Source organism: Malaclemys terrapin, chromosome 13 (assembly GCF_027887155.1).
Source record: "Malaclemys terrapin pileata isolate rMalTer1 chromosome 13, rMalTer1.hap1, whole genome shotgun sequence".
In the NCBI taxonomy this organism is placed as follows: Eukaryota; Metazoa; Chordata; order Testudines; family Emydidae; genus Malaclemys; species Malaclemys terrapin.
Genome location: NC_071517.1, coordinates 30,941,731 through 30,961,032, shown reverse-complemented (window position 1 = coordinate 30,961,032; position 19,302 = coordinate 30,941,731). Strand labels below are relative to the sequence as shown.

The following is a 19,302-nucleotide window of genomic DNA, read 5'->3' as shown; positions in this document are numbered from 1 at the left end:
TCTCACGTGGGTGGACAAAGAAATGGGGAGGGAGCCGGAGATGGACTCCATCACAGCTGGCTGGCTGATGGCACTGGCTTAGCCAGGATGGACTATGGCTTAAACTCTGCCTAGTCTCTGCTAACCTAAGGACTTCCAGTTTCTGTAGCCAGGGGATTAATAAATTGGTACCTTGCTTTGCAAAGGCTGCTTGTGTTGCTGCCAATATTCACTGAGCATTGCATCCTGAAAGGTCACTGATCAGGCCTACTCCAGGAGTTTGGCTGGGCTGGATTCACTGCAGGGAGCCACGGAGAGAGACAGGGATCACTGGTGCCTGAAGGCCCAGTCTGGGAGTCTTGGAGTCCATGGCCCTGCCCCCATGGAGCTGTGCGGGTCCTTGGGGCCCGGCCCACTAGTAGGGTCACTCCCAAGGGACTGGTGATAGGCTGGGACATAGACCAGACCCCATGGATCTTTGACACGAATGTTCTAAACTCTGTCTAGTTTTCACACCAGGATCATCTCTTGAATTTGCACCTGAAATTATTTTCCGTGCATTTCTCTCCCCGGTCTTGAGTGTGCTAATGGCATCTGTGTGCACAACTACAGTCATTTGCACATGAAAGTGTCCTGATTGAGTACTGAATTTTGGGTGCTAATTCAAAGGCTGTGTTTGAATAATTTGCCCCTTTTGCTTCTGAGTTTTTGGGGGATGTCGGTTTTTGACAGACCTTGATGGCCATTCTCTATTTGGATGTCAGGAAATAACTTTTGAATACAGCATGTGATCAATTCCAAAATGTCAGGGAATGTTTTAGGTATCAATGGTCAGAACTTTATTGATTTTGGGGGCAATTGGAAAACCAGAAGGGGGAAAATGGAGACCCTGCCATCTGTTCAGCCCAGCCATTGCTTCTCGCATCTCTGCAATTGTATTTAGATGAATGGTAGCCGTTAACACCTTGCATCAAAATAATACACCTATTTCATCTCTGCCCCTCTCCCCAGCAGAGCCTGCAAGGGTGTTATTTCGCACTAACTTTACATGTTGACATCCTGAATGATTTCTCTCCCAGACAAAAAGAAGAAGAAATAATGGCCAGGGTAAGGGGCAATGAGAGGCTGTCACAAGTCCTGGAGAGCAGGGAGCACTCTCTACTGGCCACCTAGTAGGACTACTTTGAAGGGGATCCAAGCTCTGGATTCCCTGAATGCGTCGAGTATCTACAACCTCAGTGGGCAGCAACATTGCTTCCTCCATTGGCCTCTCTAGCATATTTCCAGGGCACTGATTCTGAGTCTGCCACTCCTTCTTGGAAATGGGGCTCCTCAATCCACCTGCCCTAGGCCCCAGGACCACCGCTGACCCTCCAAGCTACCCCACTTTCTTCAACACACCCTGTCCCAGAACTCCACCCAGAAGATGTGACGCTTCTGCTTTATGGTTTAACTCTCACGGGCAGAGTTGTGGTAGCCATGTTGGTCCCAGGATATCATTTATTGGACCAATGGAAGTTAGTCTAATAAAAAGATATTACCTCACACGCCCTGTCTCTTTAAAAGGGCAGAGGCTGTCTGTTCGGGGGGTCTTTTTCTCCAGTCCATGAGGGAGAGACCACTCACCATGAGACAGCCTGCATGAGGCAGGGGACACCCTGCCTGCTTCTTTCCTGAGTCCCGATGGCCTCAGGGACTCCTGACCTCTCAAAGGAATTGGACCCCAGCCCAAAGAATGTCCTGGAGTGGTGAGGAAACTGAGGCAGGGGCAGGTGCATAGTACATATTGTTCTGTATGATCTGTACTCTCCTGTGCTTTACACGATTAAGTATGAAAGAGCATAAAAGTGTTAGTCTGTGCAAAGTGGGTGTGTGTGTTGACAGTTTTAAAACCTTCAGCCCCTTGGGTCACATGATCCCATTGCCAGCTTCCATACATAAGCACAGATCACTGCCAGCAGATTTCATTGCTCAGTTGACACCCCCCACTCCCACTAGACCAATTCTTGTGGACAGGGACCAGCACAGACAACTAGTGCCTCCTGATACTGGGGGTGGGGGCACAATCTAAAGGGAAGGACGTGACTGCCCCATGTGTCTCTTCCACCCAGTGACCCCCTACCCTGTGCCCTGTCTGGGGCTGCCATGCTCTCCCTACCCCACCAGAGTTACCTGGGTGGGGGAGGGGGCTCTGTCCTTCTCCCACTGTGCCTCCCCCGGCACGTTTGGCTGCTCTCCCTGACAGCTGGGCCCAGGCGAGGAGTGGGAAGGAGGTGCTTCTCATGCTGGCTGAAGCTGGCCGCACTGCATCGCTGCTCTGTGCAGCGTGGCAGCTGTCTGAGAGAGACCCTGGCTGAGGAGGCAGCAGGCTGCCCCCTCTGCGCCCCACCTGGCTGCTGGGGACAGGGGCCAAGCGAGCCAGAGCCCGCCTCCCTTCCCCCCCCCCCCAGCATGTTTCTGGCTCACTCGGCCCCTATCCCTGGCAGCCGGGCAAGGAGCAGAGGGGGCTGAGTGGGCCACCTGCCCAGGCGGGCTCTCTCTCAGGCAGCCAATGCACTGCACAGAGCAGCGGCCGGTGTAAGAAACGGCTGGTTCCACCCAGGCCAGGGACAGGAGTCGAGCATGCAGGGGACAGGTGCATCGGGAGAAGGGAGCCCCTCTCGCTACTCCTTGGCAGGCCAAGCAGAAATCTGGGCCGGGGGGGAGGCACTTGACCCGACATGTCCTCCCTACGCATCGCCTATGGGGACCAGTCTTTTGTCCAAGGTGAATAGATTTCCAATGACTGGGTACTTAAGATCCATGCAGTGTTGTTGTAGTTGTGTCGGTCCCAGGATATTAGAGACAAAGTGGGTGCAGTAATATCTTCTACTAGACCAGTTCTGGGTAGTTAAGAGCCTTTGGGATTTTCAACCCAGCATGGATGGGGGCAAACAGGCCACAGAGAAAGCAGAACAAGGCCCGAGTTTGCAGCCTGACACAGACACAGACACAACAGTTCATAAAGGGAACAGACAGATTCCCAGTTCATCCCCAGGGACATGCAGAGCCAAGGCTGGAGTAGGGAATGGGGAACCCTGGCATGGGGGGGTGAGAAATGGGGGTGCACACAGCCCCTGGCATGTGTGTAGGGGAAATGGGACACCCTGGCATGGAGGAATGGGGAGTGGGGCTACACAGAACTTTGCATTGGGAGTAAGCAGACCCATGGCGGGGGAGCAGGAATCGGGACACACAAAGTCTCTGACATGACCTAGTGGGTGGGGGAGTAGCAGGGAATCTCTGCCATAGAGGGGGATGGGGGGGCCAGGAGTTGGGGATGGGGAATGGAGGGATGCAAGGAGTCCCTGGTGTGTACAAGAAATTCGTTCTGCAGCAGCAATCAACTGAGCAAGTCTATGAAACAAACACACACCTGGGCTCTACCCCATTCATCCCCATCCCCGTGTGCAATGGGTCAGGGGGAGGGACAGCAGAGACCAGGCACCCTGCGCCCTTAGCCGGAGCTTTTCACCCAGCGTCTCGAGCGCTTTACAACCAGCCCAGTCCTCTCCTGCCCGGCCCCAGCCCTTCCCCCGGGTCTCTCCCCTCACCTGCAGGCTCCGGGGCTGGTATCGGCAGAGCCCGGGGCTGCCCCAGGGGCTGGTTCCAGCCCCCGCAGAAAGTCCCCCGGCTGGGCACAGAGGCGGGTTAGTGCAGGTGACAGGTCTGTCCCCCCACAGACCCCGCTGCGGAGCAGCAGCGACTCAGCCTGGGATCCCAACTCACAACAGAGGCGGCGTCTGGTCTGACCCCAGGAAGCTCAACCCCCGCTATCTTTCCTGAGCAGAGGAATCTAACGCCCCCTAGTGACAAAACGCGATGAAACTGCTCTGATGCTCATCCCTCCTGTCAACGCCCTGAGAGGGGGGGCAGTCCAGCGTAGGGGGAGTCGGGGGGCTGGAGTCCTTTGCTCACGTACAGAAATAAGGAACAGAGGCTGAAGAGCAAATCTAAAACCAACCAAAGGAAAACCATGGGCCTCAGTCAGCCCGTTGGTGCTCAGGGTGTTCTCCGAGAGATGGCCCTGGGCTAACTGGGACCCATCAGCACTCAGTATTGTGCACTTCAACAGTTATCAGTCAGGAGCCAGGCTTCATTTGTAATGAAAGAGATGCTGGTGCTCAAGCAATATTTTTTACTTTCATAACTGATGCAGCAAGCCCAGAGGTGCCGAAGCGCTGAACCGCCAGGCCCGGAGGTGCCGCTCAGAACCACCAGGCCCAGAAGTGCCGGAGCTCTGAACCACCAGGCCTAGATGTGCTGGGGTTGAGCCCTGGCACAAATTAAGTTCTGGTCATGAGTCAGGTCCCCAAAAATGGGATGGGTTTCAAAATCATGAATTTTTTGGTTAATAAAAAATAAAAAATTTGGATTTTTGTTGTTTTTCTGCTGGTTTCTGAGCCTTTGAGGATCGCTCTGCTCACGTTTTCCACCTTTTCTCTTCAACTAAGAGAGCTAAAAACTTCCTTCTTTTTAATTGAAGGAAAGCTGAGACATCCAACTTTCAGTATAGAAAGCTATACACCCCCGTATCCTTGCATACGTATACAGCGCTTTGCACTTCTGTGGCACCTTCACATGCTCACACCTAGCAACCTGCTACCAAACAGGAACAGAGCTGCTGGCAGAAGGCATGCAACAGGAGACATCCTCAAATGCAGCCCCCCATCCTGGGTGGGTCACACTCAGATCTGACACAGACTCAAGGGGCCCATGTCTCTCTGAAACACTTGCCTAGCACATCATGTAAACAGGATCTGATTGGCTTGAGGCTGTGTCTAGGCAGGTGCTGCAGAAAGGAGCATGGTGTGTGTGTAGGCCAGAGGCATCACACATTGCAGCCTCGGAGTCCCAGTGACCTTAGCTCCCCTCCCTGTAATTGTGTAAAGTCATTCTATTCTATTCTATTCTATTCTATTCTCTTAGCATATGAGTGAATTAGCCTGCAGCACTGGCCAGAGCTGGCACCAGGGTAGTCAGTGTCACAGCAGCATTAAACCTGGCCCTTGGAGTTGGCAATAGCCACTGGGAACAGTTCAGTGAGGAGATGCGATAAGGAGACATGAGAAAGTTCTTAGAGAACATGCCACTGTCTGTGTTGTGCTCCACAGACTTGAATCCCAGCTTTTATCTGCATGACCTCCCACCACCTTACTAGGGTGTAGCCACAATAAAAGGGGAAGGGATTAGTTGGAGCAGGTTGGCAGAGCTCTTACTGTGATATGAGGAGTGGTGGGTGTACTTCCAAGGATCAGTTATGCTTGATTTCAGAGCTGCGTTCCATAGGCTGTGTCAGTAGAGATACACAAGGATGTCTCCTGGCCATGGGGACCATCAGCACTCTGGTGTTGGTAGAGATAGTTGGGGCATACTAGGCCTACCCCCATTGTGAGCCTAACTATGGGAGAGTAGATGAATGGTTGTAAAGTGGCCCAATCACCCATCACAACAAACATTAATGGCAGAAGGTAACACAAGTCCAAATCAGCCTAGTAGATAAAATTGTTTATAAAATCAGCAAAAGTAAAAAAATTGTAACAACAAAACCCCCTAAGCTAGTCTAAACAAAAAAGTTTACAGATGTAGCTCAAGGATGGTGTTGAGACCATGCCAGGGAAACAAAAAGAGCATGGGACATTGGGACCGGAAGTTAGTTGACCAAACTTGGCATGTTGAAAGCTAGGCCTAATTGGTGGCAGGGGCGCTGGAACAATTTGTAGAGTGGGGGTGCTGAGAGCCATTGAACCAAACTGTGAACCCTGTATATAATGGAAATCACTACAAGCCAGGGGGTGTGGCAGCACCCTCAGCACCCCTAGTTCCAGCACCTATGATTGGTGGACACAGTAATGAGAGGCTGGGCTATTACACCCGTCACCCCTCTTTTGAGGCCCTTCAGAAGAGACTTTGGGAGGACAGGGGGCCCGATTGAGGGATTCTTGGAGGAGGGGGATGATTGTCACATTTCCACTCTGCTCCAGGGATGTCATGCTTTGCCTGTCGATCTCAAAAAATCATTGCATCATTATAAAGCCCAAATCTCAGCCATCACCACCGCACCAGTGAAGACTCCACCTCTGTCTCTGTCTCCCCTTCCCTTGCACATTTCTTTCGGCCTCCCCACTATTCTTCCTCCTGTCCTGCCACTCTCTCTCGCTCTCTCTCTTTCTTTCTCTGTCTCGGCTCGCCGTTTAATCCTAAAGTCAATTCATAGATTCCAAGGAGCCACTGTGATCATCTAGTCTGATTGCCTATGTAACACAGGCCAGAGCAGATCTCCTAGAGCAGATCTTTCAGGGGGAAAAAATCCAATTTGCTTTACAAATGGTCAGTGATGGAGAATCCAGTCCGACACTTGGTAAATTGTTCCAATGGTGAGTTACTCTCACTGTTAAAAATTTACACATTATTTACATTTATTATTTATTTAATAAGGAGCTGGAGAGCCTCTTATTAAATATTGATTCCCCATGCAGATACCTATAGACCCTTATCAAGTCATCCCTTAACATTTCCGTAAGCTAAATCGACTGAGCTCTTTAGTGTATCATTCTAAGGCATGGTTTCTAATCCTTTAATCATTCTCAAGACTCTCCAATAAACCCTCTCCAATATATCTACATCCTTCTTCAATTGTGGGCACCAGAACTGGACACAATATTCCAGCAGCGGTGGCACCAGTGCCAGATACAGAGGTAAAATAACCTCTCTGCTCCTACTCGAGATTCTCCTGTTTAAGCAGCCCAGGATTGCATTACCTTATGTTCAGCTGATTACCCACCACAACGCCCAAATCTTCTCCACAGTCACTGTCTCCCTGGACAGTAAGTACAGCCGACATTCAGTGTTCCTAGATGTCTACATTGACATTTCGCCGTATTATAACACATATTCCCTGTGCCCAGTTCACCAACTGATCCAGCTTGCTCTGAATCAGTGACCTGCCCTTTCCATTATTTGCCACTCCCCCAATCTTGTGTCTTCTGCAAACTTTATCAGTGATGTTTTTATATTTCCTCCCAGCTCATTGATAAAAATGTTAAATAGCGAAGCAAGAACCAACCCCTGCAGGGCCCCCTGGAAACTCAACCACTTAATGCTGAATCCCTAGTGACAGTTACATTTTGAGACCTATCAACTATCCAGCTGTTAATCCATTGAACCTGCGCCGTGTTCATTTCCTGGCCTTCTAGTTTTTTCATCAGAATGTGGATTTTAATGCAGCTCATTCATTCCTGGAGGGGCCGGGCTCTGTTTGTTGCTGAGGGAGAGGAGGCTGCTAACGCTGGCTCTGCTCAGGATATCAGGGGTTAAGCTTCCTGGGTCAGACAGATTTGCAGATCGTGCTGCCAGTGCTTCCTCCATGGAAAGCCGGGAGTCCGGGCTGAGCCGCTGCTGCTGCTCGCCAGCGGGGTCTGTGCGGGGAGAGCCCTTCCCTAGCGCCCCTCTGTGCCCAGCCGGGGGGGCTTTCTCCTGGGGCTGGAACCAGCCCCTGAGGCAGCCCCGGGCTCTGCCGACACCAGCCCCTGAGCCGGAGCCTGCAGGTGAGGGGAGAGACCCGGGGGAAGGGCTGGAGATGCACGTAAAGCGCTGGGAGCTCTCTGGGTGACGAAGCTCCGGCTAAGGGTCCAGGGTGATCAGTCGCGGCTGTCTCTGCCCCTAGGGCAGGACTCTGAGCCTGACCCAGGGCACAGGGGCTGAGGGGTGAATGTGGGTGAAGCTCTTTGAAAGTCTCGAAGGGGAAGAGCTAAAGAGCGGCAGGGCAGGGGAGGGAGGGTTGGTTTAGTGGCTTCCCATAGAAAACAGACACCCCAAAAAAATTCAGGGACAACAGAGGCAAAATGTGCCCCCCCCCCCATGTGGGAATCCCCTGCGAGGCTTTGGCATGCACACAGGTGCCATCTGCACATTCAGCTGGGGAGGAGAGGAATGCATGGAAAATAATTGTGGGAGTAAATTCAAAGGATGATCCCAGACAACAGGGCAATTTAAATGAATTTTCCCAGAAGGACAGAGGACGGGAAATCTCTCCCCTGCCCTTTGCACCCTGACAGGCTGCAGAGTACCAAGGGGAATGGAGGCAGTAGACCCAGCTCAGGTAGGGGTTGTCAGGGCGTTGTGCCGGTGGCTGGGGGCTTTGCCTGAATGTGCGGTGGGAAGGGGAGGGAGCAGGACATGCAGAAGGGGAGGAGACCAGTCAATTAAATTTCTGCTTTAATGTCAGAAGTTGGGCCTGAATGGCACCAGCTTTTAAGCTATAAAATATCTGACCACCCCCTGCTCGGTCTGGGCCTGTCCCCTTCCCGGTGTGTCTCTGAACCCCACCTCCCCAGCACCCTCCTCAGTCTGCTTCCCATCTCCCCCCACAAATACATCCCCCTGCGCCCTCTTCATTCTGCCTCCCATATCCCCTGTCTCCTGCCAATCCCATCTCATGTCCCCCTGGGAACCCTTCCAGCTACCTCCTGACAGTCTCCTCAACACCCAAATCCCTGTGCCCCTTCACCCATGCATCCAACCCTCATCTGCTCCCATCCCCCCACAAGCACATCCCTCTGTGCCCTCCTTTGTCTCCTCCCCCACCCCATGCAACCCCTGTCCAGACTTTGGCCTACCTCCCACTTCCACCCCCATATTCTCCTTCACCCTCCTCATTATGCATCCTAGCTGCTGTCGCAGATCCACAGGATCGGTGCGACACCCCCAGTTTTTTAACAGTCCCTTGGGGGTTCCCCTTCAGTGGACCAGACCCCCCAGGGGTCCCACTCTTCTGCAAGGGGAGGCCACATGGCCTCACTGCCTCCAAGACCGAGTGTCTGGGCTCCAGCCCTGGTGCTTCACACTGTGAGCTCTGCCCAATGAATCCAACTGAGCCAGACTCCTGGTCAGAGACCTGCCCGCTCTGCAGGGCCCAGGATTTGCAGTGACACCCGGCAGCCTTTTCCAAACAGAGAAGAGTTTGTTAGTCAGCTCAGACCCAGCACAGGGGAGCCCGGAGATTAGCAGGGAGCAGGAAAGGTTAAGCCAGAGCCCCTCATGGCCAAGCCAACCAGGTTGTTCTCCTGCAGGAATGTTCCTGCTCTCCGGGGCTGAGGGGGATTTTCACAGCTCTTTCTGTGACTGAGCCTGTGGGGGGGAGGGGGGGAGGAGTGGGGGCTGTGGCTGGGGCAGCAGGTTCTGAGTGGGGGACTCTTATTGTTGATACAGATGCCCATGACCTTCGAGGAGGTGGCTGTGTATTTCACCAAGGGGGAATGGGCGCTGTTGGACCTGGGTCAGAGAGCCCTGTACAGGGATGTCATGCTGGAGAATTACAGGAATGTGACCTCACTGGGTAAGGATTCCTGTGCCCTCAGTCTTAGAAGCTGGGCATCTTTGAAGTGCCCAGGTTGCCTTCTGCTCAGGGTTCTTCTCTGATCCCTTAGATTTCAGAGGGATCAGCTCCATAGGCTCAGCAGGGTTAGGCAGGCGTAAAGAGTTTGCACAGTGGCACTGTGCCAGAGTCATAAAATCCACCCACCCAGCACATCTGGAAACAGCTGTCTCAGAACAACTGTAAAACTCTGATCTCACTTCATTTCTTTTCCCGGAGCAGGTTTTCCAATTCCCAAGCCCAGCGTGATCTCCCAGCTGGACCAAGAGGAAGAGCCGTGGGTCCCTGATCTCCAGGGGTCCCAGGCTAGAGAGATCCAGAGAAACATCTCCAGAGGTGAGAGATTGGTTAAACGGATGTGGAAACCATCCCTCATTGGCTTAAAGTGCTGGGATTCCCACGCAGGCCCCTTGAGCTCCTCCAGTTCTAACTCATTGCCCCCAGGTCAGGATTGTGCCCAGCAGGTATCGTATCCTCTCTTTCTTCCAGGGAAGGATTGGGGGGTGGGGGGGATTCAACTCCTGATTTCAAGTATCAGAGGGGTAGCCGTGTTAGTCTGAATCTGTAAAAAGCAACAGAGGGTCCTGTGGCACCTTTGAGACTAACAGAAGTACTGGGAGCATAAGCTTTTGTGGGTAAGAACCTCACTTCTTCAGATGCAAGTAATGGAAATCTCCAGAGGCAGGTATATATCAGTGTGGAGATAACGAGGTTAGTTCAATCAGGGAGGGTGAGGTGCTCTGCTAGCAGTTGAGGTGTGAACACCAAGGGAGGAGAAACTGTTTCTGTAGTTGGATAGCCATTCACAGTCTTTGTTTAATCCTGATCTGATGGTGTCAAATTTGCAGATGAACTGGAGCTCAGCAGTTTCTCTTTGGAGTCTGGTCCTGAAGTTTTTTTGCTGTAAGATGGCTACCTTTACATCTGCTATTGTGTGGCCAGGGAGGTTGAAGTGTTCTCCTACAGGTTTTTGTATATTGCCATTCCTGATATCTGACTTGTGTCCATTTATCCTCTTGCGTAGTGACTGTCCAGTTTGGCCAATGTACATAGCAGAGGGGCATTGCTGGCATATGATGGCATATATAACATTGGTGGACGTGCAGGTGAATGAGCCGGTGATGTTGTAGCTGATCTGGTTAGGTCCAGTGATGGTGTTGCTGGTGTAGATATGTGGGCAGAGTTGGCATCGAGGTTTGTTGCATGGGTTAGTTCCTGAGTTAAAGTTGTTATGGTGCGGTGCGTGGTTGCTGGTGAGAATATGCTTAAGGTTGGCAGGTTGTCTGTGGGTGAGGACTGGCCTGCCTCCCAAGGTCTGTGAAAGTGAGGGATCATTGTCCAGGATGGGTTGTAGATCACTGATGATGCGTTGCAGAGGTTTAAGCTGAGGACTGTAGGTGATGGCCAGTGGAGTTCTGTTGGTTTCTCTTCTGGGCCTGTCTTGTAGCAGGAGGCTTCTGGGTACACATCTGGCTCTGTTGATTTGTTTCTTTATTTCCTTGTGTGGGTATCGTAGTTTTGAGAATGCTTGGTGAAGATCTTGTAGGTGTTGGTCTCTGTCTGAGGGGTTGGAGCAGATGCGATTGTACCTCAGTGCTTGGCTGTAGACGATGGATCGTGTGGTGTGACCGGGGTGGAAGCTGGAGGCATGAAGGTAGGCGTAGCGGTCGGTGGGTTTTCGGTATAGGGTGGTGTTAATGTGGCCATCGCTTATTTGTACGGTGGTGTCCAGGAAGTGGACCTCCCGTGTAGATTGGTCCAGGCTGAGGTTGATGGTGGGGTGGAAGCTGTTGAAAGCATGGTGGAATTCTTCCAGGGTCTCCTTCCCATGGGTCCAGATGATGAAGATGTCATCAATATAGCGTAGGTAGAGAAGGGGCATGAGTGGACGAGAGCTACGGAAGCGTTGTTCCAGGTCAGCCATAAAAATGTTGGCATATTGTGGGGCCATGCGGGTGCCCATAGCGGTGCCACTGGTCTGGAGGTATATATTGTCACCAAATTTGAAATAATTGTGCGTGAGGATAAAGTCACAGAGCTCAGCAATAAGTTGTGCTGTGTCATCATCAGGGATACTGTTCCTGACAGCTTGTATTCCATCTGTATGTGGGATGTTTGTGTAGAGAGCCTCTACATCCATGGTGGCTAGGATGGTGTTTTCTGGGAGGTCACCAATGCATTGTAGTTTTCTCAGGAAATCTGTGGTGTCACGGAGATAGCTGGGAGTGCTGGTGGCGTAGGGTCTGAGTAGGGAGTCCACATATCCAGACAGTCCTTCAGTGAGAGTGCCAATGCCCGAGATGATGGGGCGTCCAGGATTTCCAGGTTTGTGGATCTTAGGTAGTAGATAGAATAACCCCGGTCGGGGCTCTAAGGGTATGTTGATTTGTTCCTGTGTTAGTGTAGGGAGTGTCCTGGGTAGATGGTGCAGTTTCTTAGTGTATTCCTCAGTGGGATCTGAGGAAAGCGGCCTGTAGAATTTGGTATTGGAGAGTTATCTGGCAGCCTCCTTCTGGTAGTCAGACCTGTTCATGATGACAACAGCACCTCCTTTATCAGCCTCTTTGATGATAATGTCAGGGTGGTTTCTGAGGCTGTGGTTGGCATTGCGTTCTGCACGACTTAGGTTATGAGGCAAGCAATGTTGTTTTTCCACAATTTCTGCCTGTGCATGTCGGCGGAAGCATTCTATGTATAGGTCCAGACTGTCATTTCGACCCTCAGGAGGAGTCCATGTGGAGTTCTTCTTCCTGTGTTGTTGGTGGGAGGGTATCTGTGTATCAGTGCGCTGTTCAGTGTTATCATGAAAGTATTCTTTGAGTCGGAGGTGGCGAAAGTAGGCTTCCAGATCACCACTGAGCACACTGTTGACTCATATCCAGCTTCTCGTCCACTGTGACCCCTAGGTCCTTTTCTGCAGAACTGCTACCTAGCGATTTGGTCACTAGTCTGTAGCAGTGCATGGGATTCTTCCGTCCTAAGTGCAGGACTCTGCACTTGTCCTTGTTGAACCTCATCAGGTTTTTTTCGGCCCAATTCTCTAATTTGTCTAGGTCCCTCTGTATCCGATCCCTACCCTCTAGTGTATCTACCACGCCTCCTAGTTTAGTGTCATCTGCAAACTTGCTGAGAGTGCAGTCCACACCATCCTCCAGATCATTAATAAAGATATTAAACAAAACTGGCCCCAGGACCGACCCTTGGGGCACTCCGCTTGAAATCGGCTGCCAACTAGACATGGAGCCGTTGATCACTACCCGTTGAGCCCGACGATCTAGCCAGCTTTCTATCCACCTTACAGTCCATTCATCCAGCCCATACTTCTTTAACTTGGCGGCAAGAATACTGTGGGAGACCGTATCAAAAGCTTTGCTAAAGTCAAGGAATAACACATCCACTGCTTTCCCCTCATCCACAGAGCCAGTTATCTCATCATAGAAGGCAATTAGGTTAGTCAGGCACGACTTCCCCTTCGTGAATCCATGCTGACTGTTCCTGATCACTTTCCTCTCCTCTAAATGTTTCATAATTGATTCCTTGAGGACCTGCTCCATGATTTTTCCAGGGACTGAGGTGAGGCTGACTGGCCTATAGTTCCCCGGATCATCCTCCTTCCCTTTTTTAAAGATGGGCACTACATTAGCCTTTTTCCAGTCATCTGGGACCTCCCCCGATTGCCATGAGTTTTCAAAAATAATGGCTAATGGCTCTGCAATCTCACCCGCCAACTCCTTTAGCACCCTCGGATGCAGCGCATCTGGCCCCATGGACTTGTGCACGTCCAGTTTTTCTAAATAGTCCCGAACCACTTCTTTCTCCACAGAGGGCTGGTCACCTTCTCCCCATGCTGACTGGTATATAAGGGCAGTCAGCAGCGAACCAGCTGAGCGGCGAACAGCAGAGGCTAACAGCGGGAGTTTGCCTGGGAGCTGTCCGAGAGGAGGTACGCTAAGTGCTCCAAAGCCTTCTGGATAATGTGTCTTCTGTGTGCTCAAGGAGTGTGCCTGCCTGTTTCAATAGCCTCGGCAAAGCAAATACATGCATGTTGGAGCGTGTCTCGTAGCACAGTCAGAAATCCATCGATGTTTGTTTTCTTGCTGCTCATCAGGGGAACTGGTGCAAAAGTCTTACGTGCTGCATCTCCTTCTCAAACCTCGGGCCTAGCCCAGGGTTGCCAGGCATCCGGTTTTCGACTGGAACGCCTGGTCAAAAAGATCAGCGATGCAGGGGGGCTAAGGCAGGCTCCCTGCCTGCCCTGGGTCTCCGCAGCTCCCGGAAGCACCTGGCATGTCCCTGAGGCCCCTAGCCGCAGGGGCGATCAGGGAAGCTCCGTGCGCTACCCCCGCCCCGAGCTCTGGCTCCGCAGCTCCCATTGGCCAGTAACCGTGGCCAATGGGAGCTGCAGGGGCAGCGCCTGTGGGCACAGAGCTGCCTGGCCGCCCTTGCACTTAAGAACTGGGCCGGACATGCCAGCTGCTTCTGGGAGCCACGTGGAGCCAGGGCATGCAGGGAGCCTGCCTTAGATCTGCTGTGCTGCCAACTGAAGTAAGTGCTGCCCGGCTGGAGCTTGCACTCCTCACCCCCTCCTGCACCCCAACTCCCTGCCCCAGCCCTGAGCTCCCTCCTGCACCCAAACACCCTCCCAGAGCCTGCACCCCTCACCCCTCCCACATTTCAACTCCCTGCCCCAGCCCTGAGCTCCCTTCTGCACCCAAACACCCTCCCAGAGCCTGCACCCCTCACCCCTCCCGCATTCCAACTCCCTGCCCCAAGCTCCCTCCCACAGCCAAACTCCCTCCCAGAGCCTGCACTCATTTCTGCACCCCAAACCCCCTCCTGTACCCCATCCCCCGGTCCCAGATCAGAACCCCCTCCTGCACTCTAACTCCCTCCCACAGCTTGCACCCCAACCCCCTGCCCCATCCCGGAGCCCACACCTCCTCCCGCGCCCCAGCCCTGAGCCTGCTCCTGCACGCCGAACCCCTCAGCTCCAGCCCAGAGCCCCCTCCTGCACCCCAAACCCCTCATCCCCATTCCAGAGCCCGCACCCCCTCTCGCACCCGAACCCCCTGCTCCAGCCCAGTGAAAGTGAGAAAGGGTGGGGGAGAGTGAGTGATGGAGGGAGGAGGGATGGAGTGAGTGGGGGGCAGGGCCTTGGAGAAGGGGTGGGGCATCAGGGAAGGGGTGGGGCGGGAGGTGGGGCAAGGGTGTTTGGTTTCCTGGGATTAGAAAGTTGACAATGGCGAGAGCCATCCAAGGGGGATCGGTATTTACAAGGGTAAGGAGAGCACCAGATCTGCCCGTTGAGAGCTGCATTGAGGTGCGGGGACCTTAGGGCAGAGAGCTCTTTGGGGAGGAACATAAAGAGTGGGGGTGGGTGCACACCACGGGAAAGTCCCAGCTATTCTTCAGCATGTTCATAAGTCCCTCCTCAAGGACAGCATCATCCTTTACTTCAGATTTCCACCAGGGAAGGGCATGAACTTCATGAGCAGCTGCTTGGATTGACTCTGCCACTTCTAGTGACTGCCATTCGGGGACCATCCAAGCTGGGTTTCCTCACCTTGCTTGTCCACTCAATCCCCTCCTGATTTACCTGAAAAAAATTCCCAACCACCCTCAATCATTCCCTTTTTTAACGAGCCTGGGTGGGAAGCAGGAGAGAGTTTGCATTAGGGTAAAGCTGTAGCATGAATGACTGCTAGGTAAATATGTATGCAGCGGTGGTGTAGCTGGGTGGGTCCCAGGATATTCGAGAGAGAAGGTGGGTGAGGTAATATCTTTTATTGGACCAACTTCTGGTGCTGAGAGAGACAAGCCTTTGAGCTACACAGAGCTCTTCTGCAGGTCGTTATTTGCTAGGCAAATAGTGAGACTCTTCTGACTAACCACGAGCTGGGTTCTCGGAACCTTGCGGTGCATACAAATCTTCGGGGCTGTTACTCTGTGTCTGGGGCTCCTGTGTCTCCTCTTCGGGACGGAAACAGGCTGTTTGTCTCAGGCCCACAGAGGTACGTCCTGACTGGGTTTTAGCCCCTGCTCGCTGGGTCTCACACAACTGCACCGAAGTTTTACATAAAGTTATGAAATGGGGAAGTGTGGAAAGAACCCAGCAAACCAATTTCATTCACGAATGACTGAACTCAAGTACAGCTTAAACTACAGCTCATGGAGCCTGAGTCTCTTTGCTGCCCAAATAGACTCTGCTTAAAGAGGAAAGTTGGTCTTGTGGTTCAGGCACATGACTGGGGGTCAGGCAGGTCGGATTTGATCCTCCCTGACCTTGGGAAACTCCGCTAAAGCCAAGTTTCCAGAGGGGTCACTGATTTTCAGGTGGGCACTTCAGGCTGGATTTTGCAGAGGGATTGAGCCACTGGTTTCAACGGGAGGTGTGAGCGCTCAGACATTCTGGAAATCAGGTGTCGCAAGCCAGGTACACAAAAGCAGGGACTGCTCTTGAAAATGCCGGCCAGACTCGCTGGGTTTCATTTTCCTCATCTGTAAAACAGGAATAATTACCTGCTTCATTGAGATGTGCAAAGTGCTTTGAGATCCTTGGATGGGAGGTATTACTAGATTACAAATCGTATTTACTTAACCCAGCTAAAAAAGAGGTGTGGATGGTGTGGATCTTTGGGGTGTCTACACAGCAGCTGGAAGCATGGGTTGCAGCCCCCCCCACCCCCAGACTGACACATGCTAGCTCTGCTCGAGCGAACATGCTAAAAAAATCAGTATGGCCACAGTGTCCCAGGCTAGCCTTCTCTCAGGGGCTTGGGTGGGTTTGGACTTGGGTGGCTAGCCCAAGCTGATGTTTTGAGCACAGTGCGAGCCTGTTGACCCACACTGGGAAGCCCACTCCCAGCTGCAAGTGTAGACGGACCCTGTAAGTCTTGGGCAAGGGTTTAACCTGTCAACTGAATTCAGTGAATTTGGAAATATATTTAGCCATTTTGTGCCAGTTTGACAGTGCTGGGGACCAGCGTCTCCTGTTTATCCACAGACCAGGTAGGGTGGCAGTGACAGTGCTGCCCATTCTGGTGCGACCATTTCTAGAGATGTAAAGAGAGGTCAGTCTGCAGGGTTCATTCAGTGCTTGGCCTCTGAGCCCAAATTGCCATCAATGGGGCCAGGGGCATTGGTGGCTTCTGTGATGCAGAGACTCCTGTCTGCTAGAGATTGGATTCAGCCCCACCAGTGCACAGCACAAGGGGCACCAATCACCCATTGAGTTGCAGTGACTTGCAGGCACTTCCAAAGTTAGCAAAGGCAGAAGATTTCACATCCCGCACTGCCACTGGATTGAATTCAGCATTGAATTACACGTCCGTCGGGGCAGATGAGCACTTTGGTCCGGTTGTATTTTTATTGTGCTGGGCCATCTGCCAGCCTGATGGCTGTGTTTTGTGATGCTAAAGAAGCTCGCAGTGCACTGTAATAATAAGCGTACAATGCTTTGCCATGCTCTAGTTTCCTCTCTCTGAGGAGCTCAAAGCATTTTTACAAACAGTGACAAATTAAATCTCACAACCCACTGAGAGGTAAATCACTGGTATCCCCATTTTACAGATGGGCAAAGAGAGGCACGGAGAGGTCACGTGACTAACCTAAGGTCACACAGTGAGTCAGGAGTCCTGACTCCCAGTCCTGTGATTTAACCACAAGGTACTCTTGAGTTCTGCCTTTTCAGTTCTCCTTATGGGAAATGTGTTTACATTGGAAACATATTTTGCTTCCAACACCCTCGCACATTCAGCAGGAGTCGGATATACAACCCCCCTCCTCCTGCGAAAGCAGCTGCTGATAAGGAGATTGGCAGGAGAGATGTGATAACAGGCACACCCCTATGTTCTCTTCCAAGGGAAAAGGAGAATTGCCCAGTCTCCAAGAGAATGAAAAACAAAACAAAACAAAACAACACAGGTGGGAATTTTGGGTTTAAAGAGACCGTGCGGGCAAAACAGAAATTGTTCAAAACACAGCGAAAATGTCTGGACACAAAATAATGGCCCCATCCTGACCCTAGGGCAAAATGCTCACTGGGAGCTGGATTGGCCCATGAGTTTTTGGTCCCCACGGCCAGTCTTGCAGTTTGCAAGACCCCAAGCTAGAACCAGCTGCTGGAAGGGCTGGATCAGTCTACGAATTGCTCCCCTGTGTGGCTGGAGATGAGGTTCTCCATCCCACGCTGGTATCACAGCATGATAGGGACACAGGCCCTAGGTGAGCTGTCCTGGGACACTTGCATCTGAAGAAGTGAGGTTCTTACCCACGAAAGCTTATGCTCCCAATACTTCTGTTAGTCTCAAAGGTGCCACAGGACCCTCTGTTGCTTTTTACAGATTCAGATTAACACGGCTACCCCTCTGATACTTGCGTTCAGATTGTGTGTAAGGCTGACCCCGATTGTACTCATTTGCCAGGCTAACAACTTGATTCCTCATCCCCTGTTTGTGTGGGTCAGGATATGGCTCTGTCTTTAACTGAAGTATATTCTCCTTATTTTTCACCAGTTAGCTGCTGCCCTCCACCCTAGAGATGGCAGCATTCAGATCCTGATGTCGGTTACACGGAGCAGCTCTCCTGAGGCAAGGTGCCATAGGTTGTAGTCTGTAAAATGGTGTGAAGGTTTCTGTAGATTGTCAGCGGCTGCTTCCTGGTCTGCTGTGTGCTCTCTAACCCGGCTGGCTGGGAAATCGTGACTGCTATTCGGAGCCGACTCAGCTCCCCTGAGCCCGAGGGTGGGGGCAGCTGAGTCAGATGCAGTAGCGCATCAGGGCCCAACTATTAAGGCAGGAACGGGCCAGCTACAGGCTCCGAGGCCCGTGGAATCAGTACCTGGAGGTGCTTGGGAACAATTGCTGTAAACCACTAATGGCGCTTCTCACCCTCCAGCTTGCTAGGTGCTACTTCAGCTGTGTTTGAAACCATTGCATGGATGCAAGCCACCACCAACCCTTTCAAATGTGGTTATGAACCCTGGTGAGGACAGGCCATACAGAGCTTGTTGGGCCCCAGTTTAAAAGCAAGTAGGGTGACCAGACGTCCCGATTTTATCGGGACCGTCCCGATATTTCCTTGTTTGTCCCGCGTCCCGACCGACATGCGGTCGGGACACTGGACAAACAAGGAAATGCCCCGGAGCCTAGAGCCCGGAAGTGCTCGCACCCCCCCCCCGCCCCGACTCCGCCCCTCCTCCCCCGATTGGCTCCCTCCCCGAATCCCCGCCTCTTCCCCGGGCTCACCATTCCCCCTCCCTCCGCAAGCGCTGGAGGGAGACCCGGGAGACTCAGGGGAAGCGCGGGGCCGGGGTGAGTAACTTTCCGGCCTGGCCCCGAGCAGGCAGGACTCAGTCGGGCGGTAGGGAGAGGAGGGGGGCAGCCCGCGGGGCCAGGCGGTGGCTGTTCTCACCCCCGGCCAGCGGGACTCGGGAGCAGCCGCTGCTGCAGCTCCCACTGCCGCGGGGGAGGAAGCGGCCATGGCGCTCCGCGGCTGCGGCGCCTCCGAACCCCCCGAGCCGGGGCCTGCTGCGGGGACCCAGCAGCGCGCACGCTGGGCCCAGCCCCTGGCCAGTCGCGTCTGGGCTGCTGCCCAGCTGGTGCTATCCCGCGGCGGCCCCGGGGCGGAGGCATCGGCAGCCCAGCCCCGTTCGTTCCCCTGCGGGACGGGGGGACTGGGGCCTGCCGCCCCCGCTCCGGGGACGCCGCGGGATAGCACCAGCTGGGCAGCAGCCCAGACGCGACTGGCCAGGGGCTGGGCCCAGCGTGCGCGCTGCTGGGTCCCCGCAGCAGGCCCCGGCTCGGGGGGTTCGGAGGCGCCGCAGCCGCGGAGCGCCATGGCCGCTTCCTCCCCCGCGGCAGTGGGAGCTGCAGCAGCGGCTGCTCCCGAGTCCCGCTGGCCGGGGGTGA

At 53.2% G+C, this 19,302-nt stretch overlaps 1 protein-coding gene across 1 annotated transcript; it reads left to right on the top strand.

Annotated features, from left to right (window-relative positions):
- Positions 1-9,234: 9,234 nt before the first annotated feature.
- On the top strand, positions 9,235-18,547 carry LOC128848356 (zinc finger protein 620-like). Its single transcript, XM_054048336.1, has 4 exons — positions 9,235-9,355; positions 9,617-9,730; positions 13,218-13,337; positions 17,908-18,547. The coding sequence occupies exons 1-4, from the start codon at positions 9,235-9,237 to the stop codon at positions 17,928-17,930; spliced, it is 378 nt and encodes a 125-aa protein (XP_053904311.1). The 3' UTR covers positions 17,931-18,547.
- The last annotated feature ends 755 nt before the right edge of the window (positions 18,548-19,302 follow it).

What these genes read in the sequence shown, in the direction of transcription:
- LOC128848356 (XM_054048336.1), top strand. Translation starts at nt 9,235, where the DNA reads ATGACCTTCGAGGAGGTGGCTGTGTATTTCACCAAGGGGGAATGGGCG. An exon ending in CCAGAGAAACATCTCCAGAG is followed by an intron (nt 9,731 to 13,217) that starts GTGAGAGATTGG and finishes CTTTCTCCACAG; the next exon opens with AGGGCTGGTCACCTTCTCCC. An exon ending in TGGGAGCTGTCCGAGAGGAG is followed by an intron (nt 13,338 to 17,907) that starts GTACGCTAAGTG and finishes ATTTTTCACCAG; the next exon opens with TTAGCTGCTGCCCTCCACCC.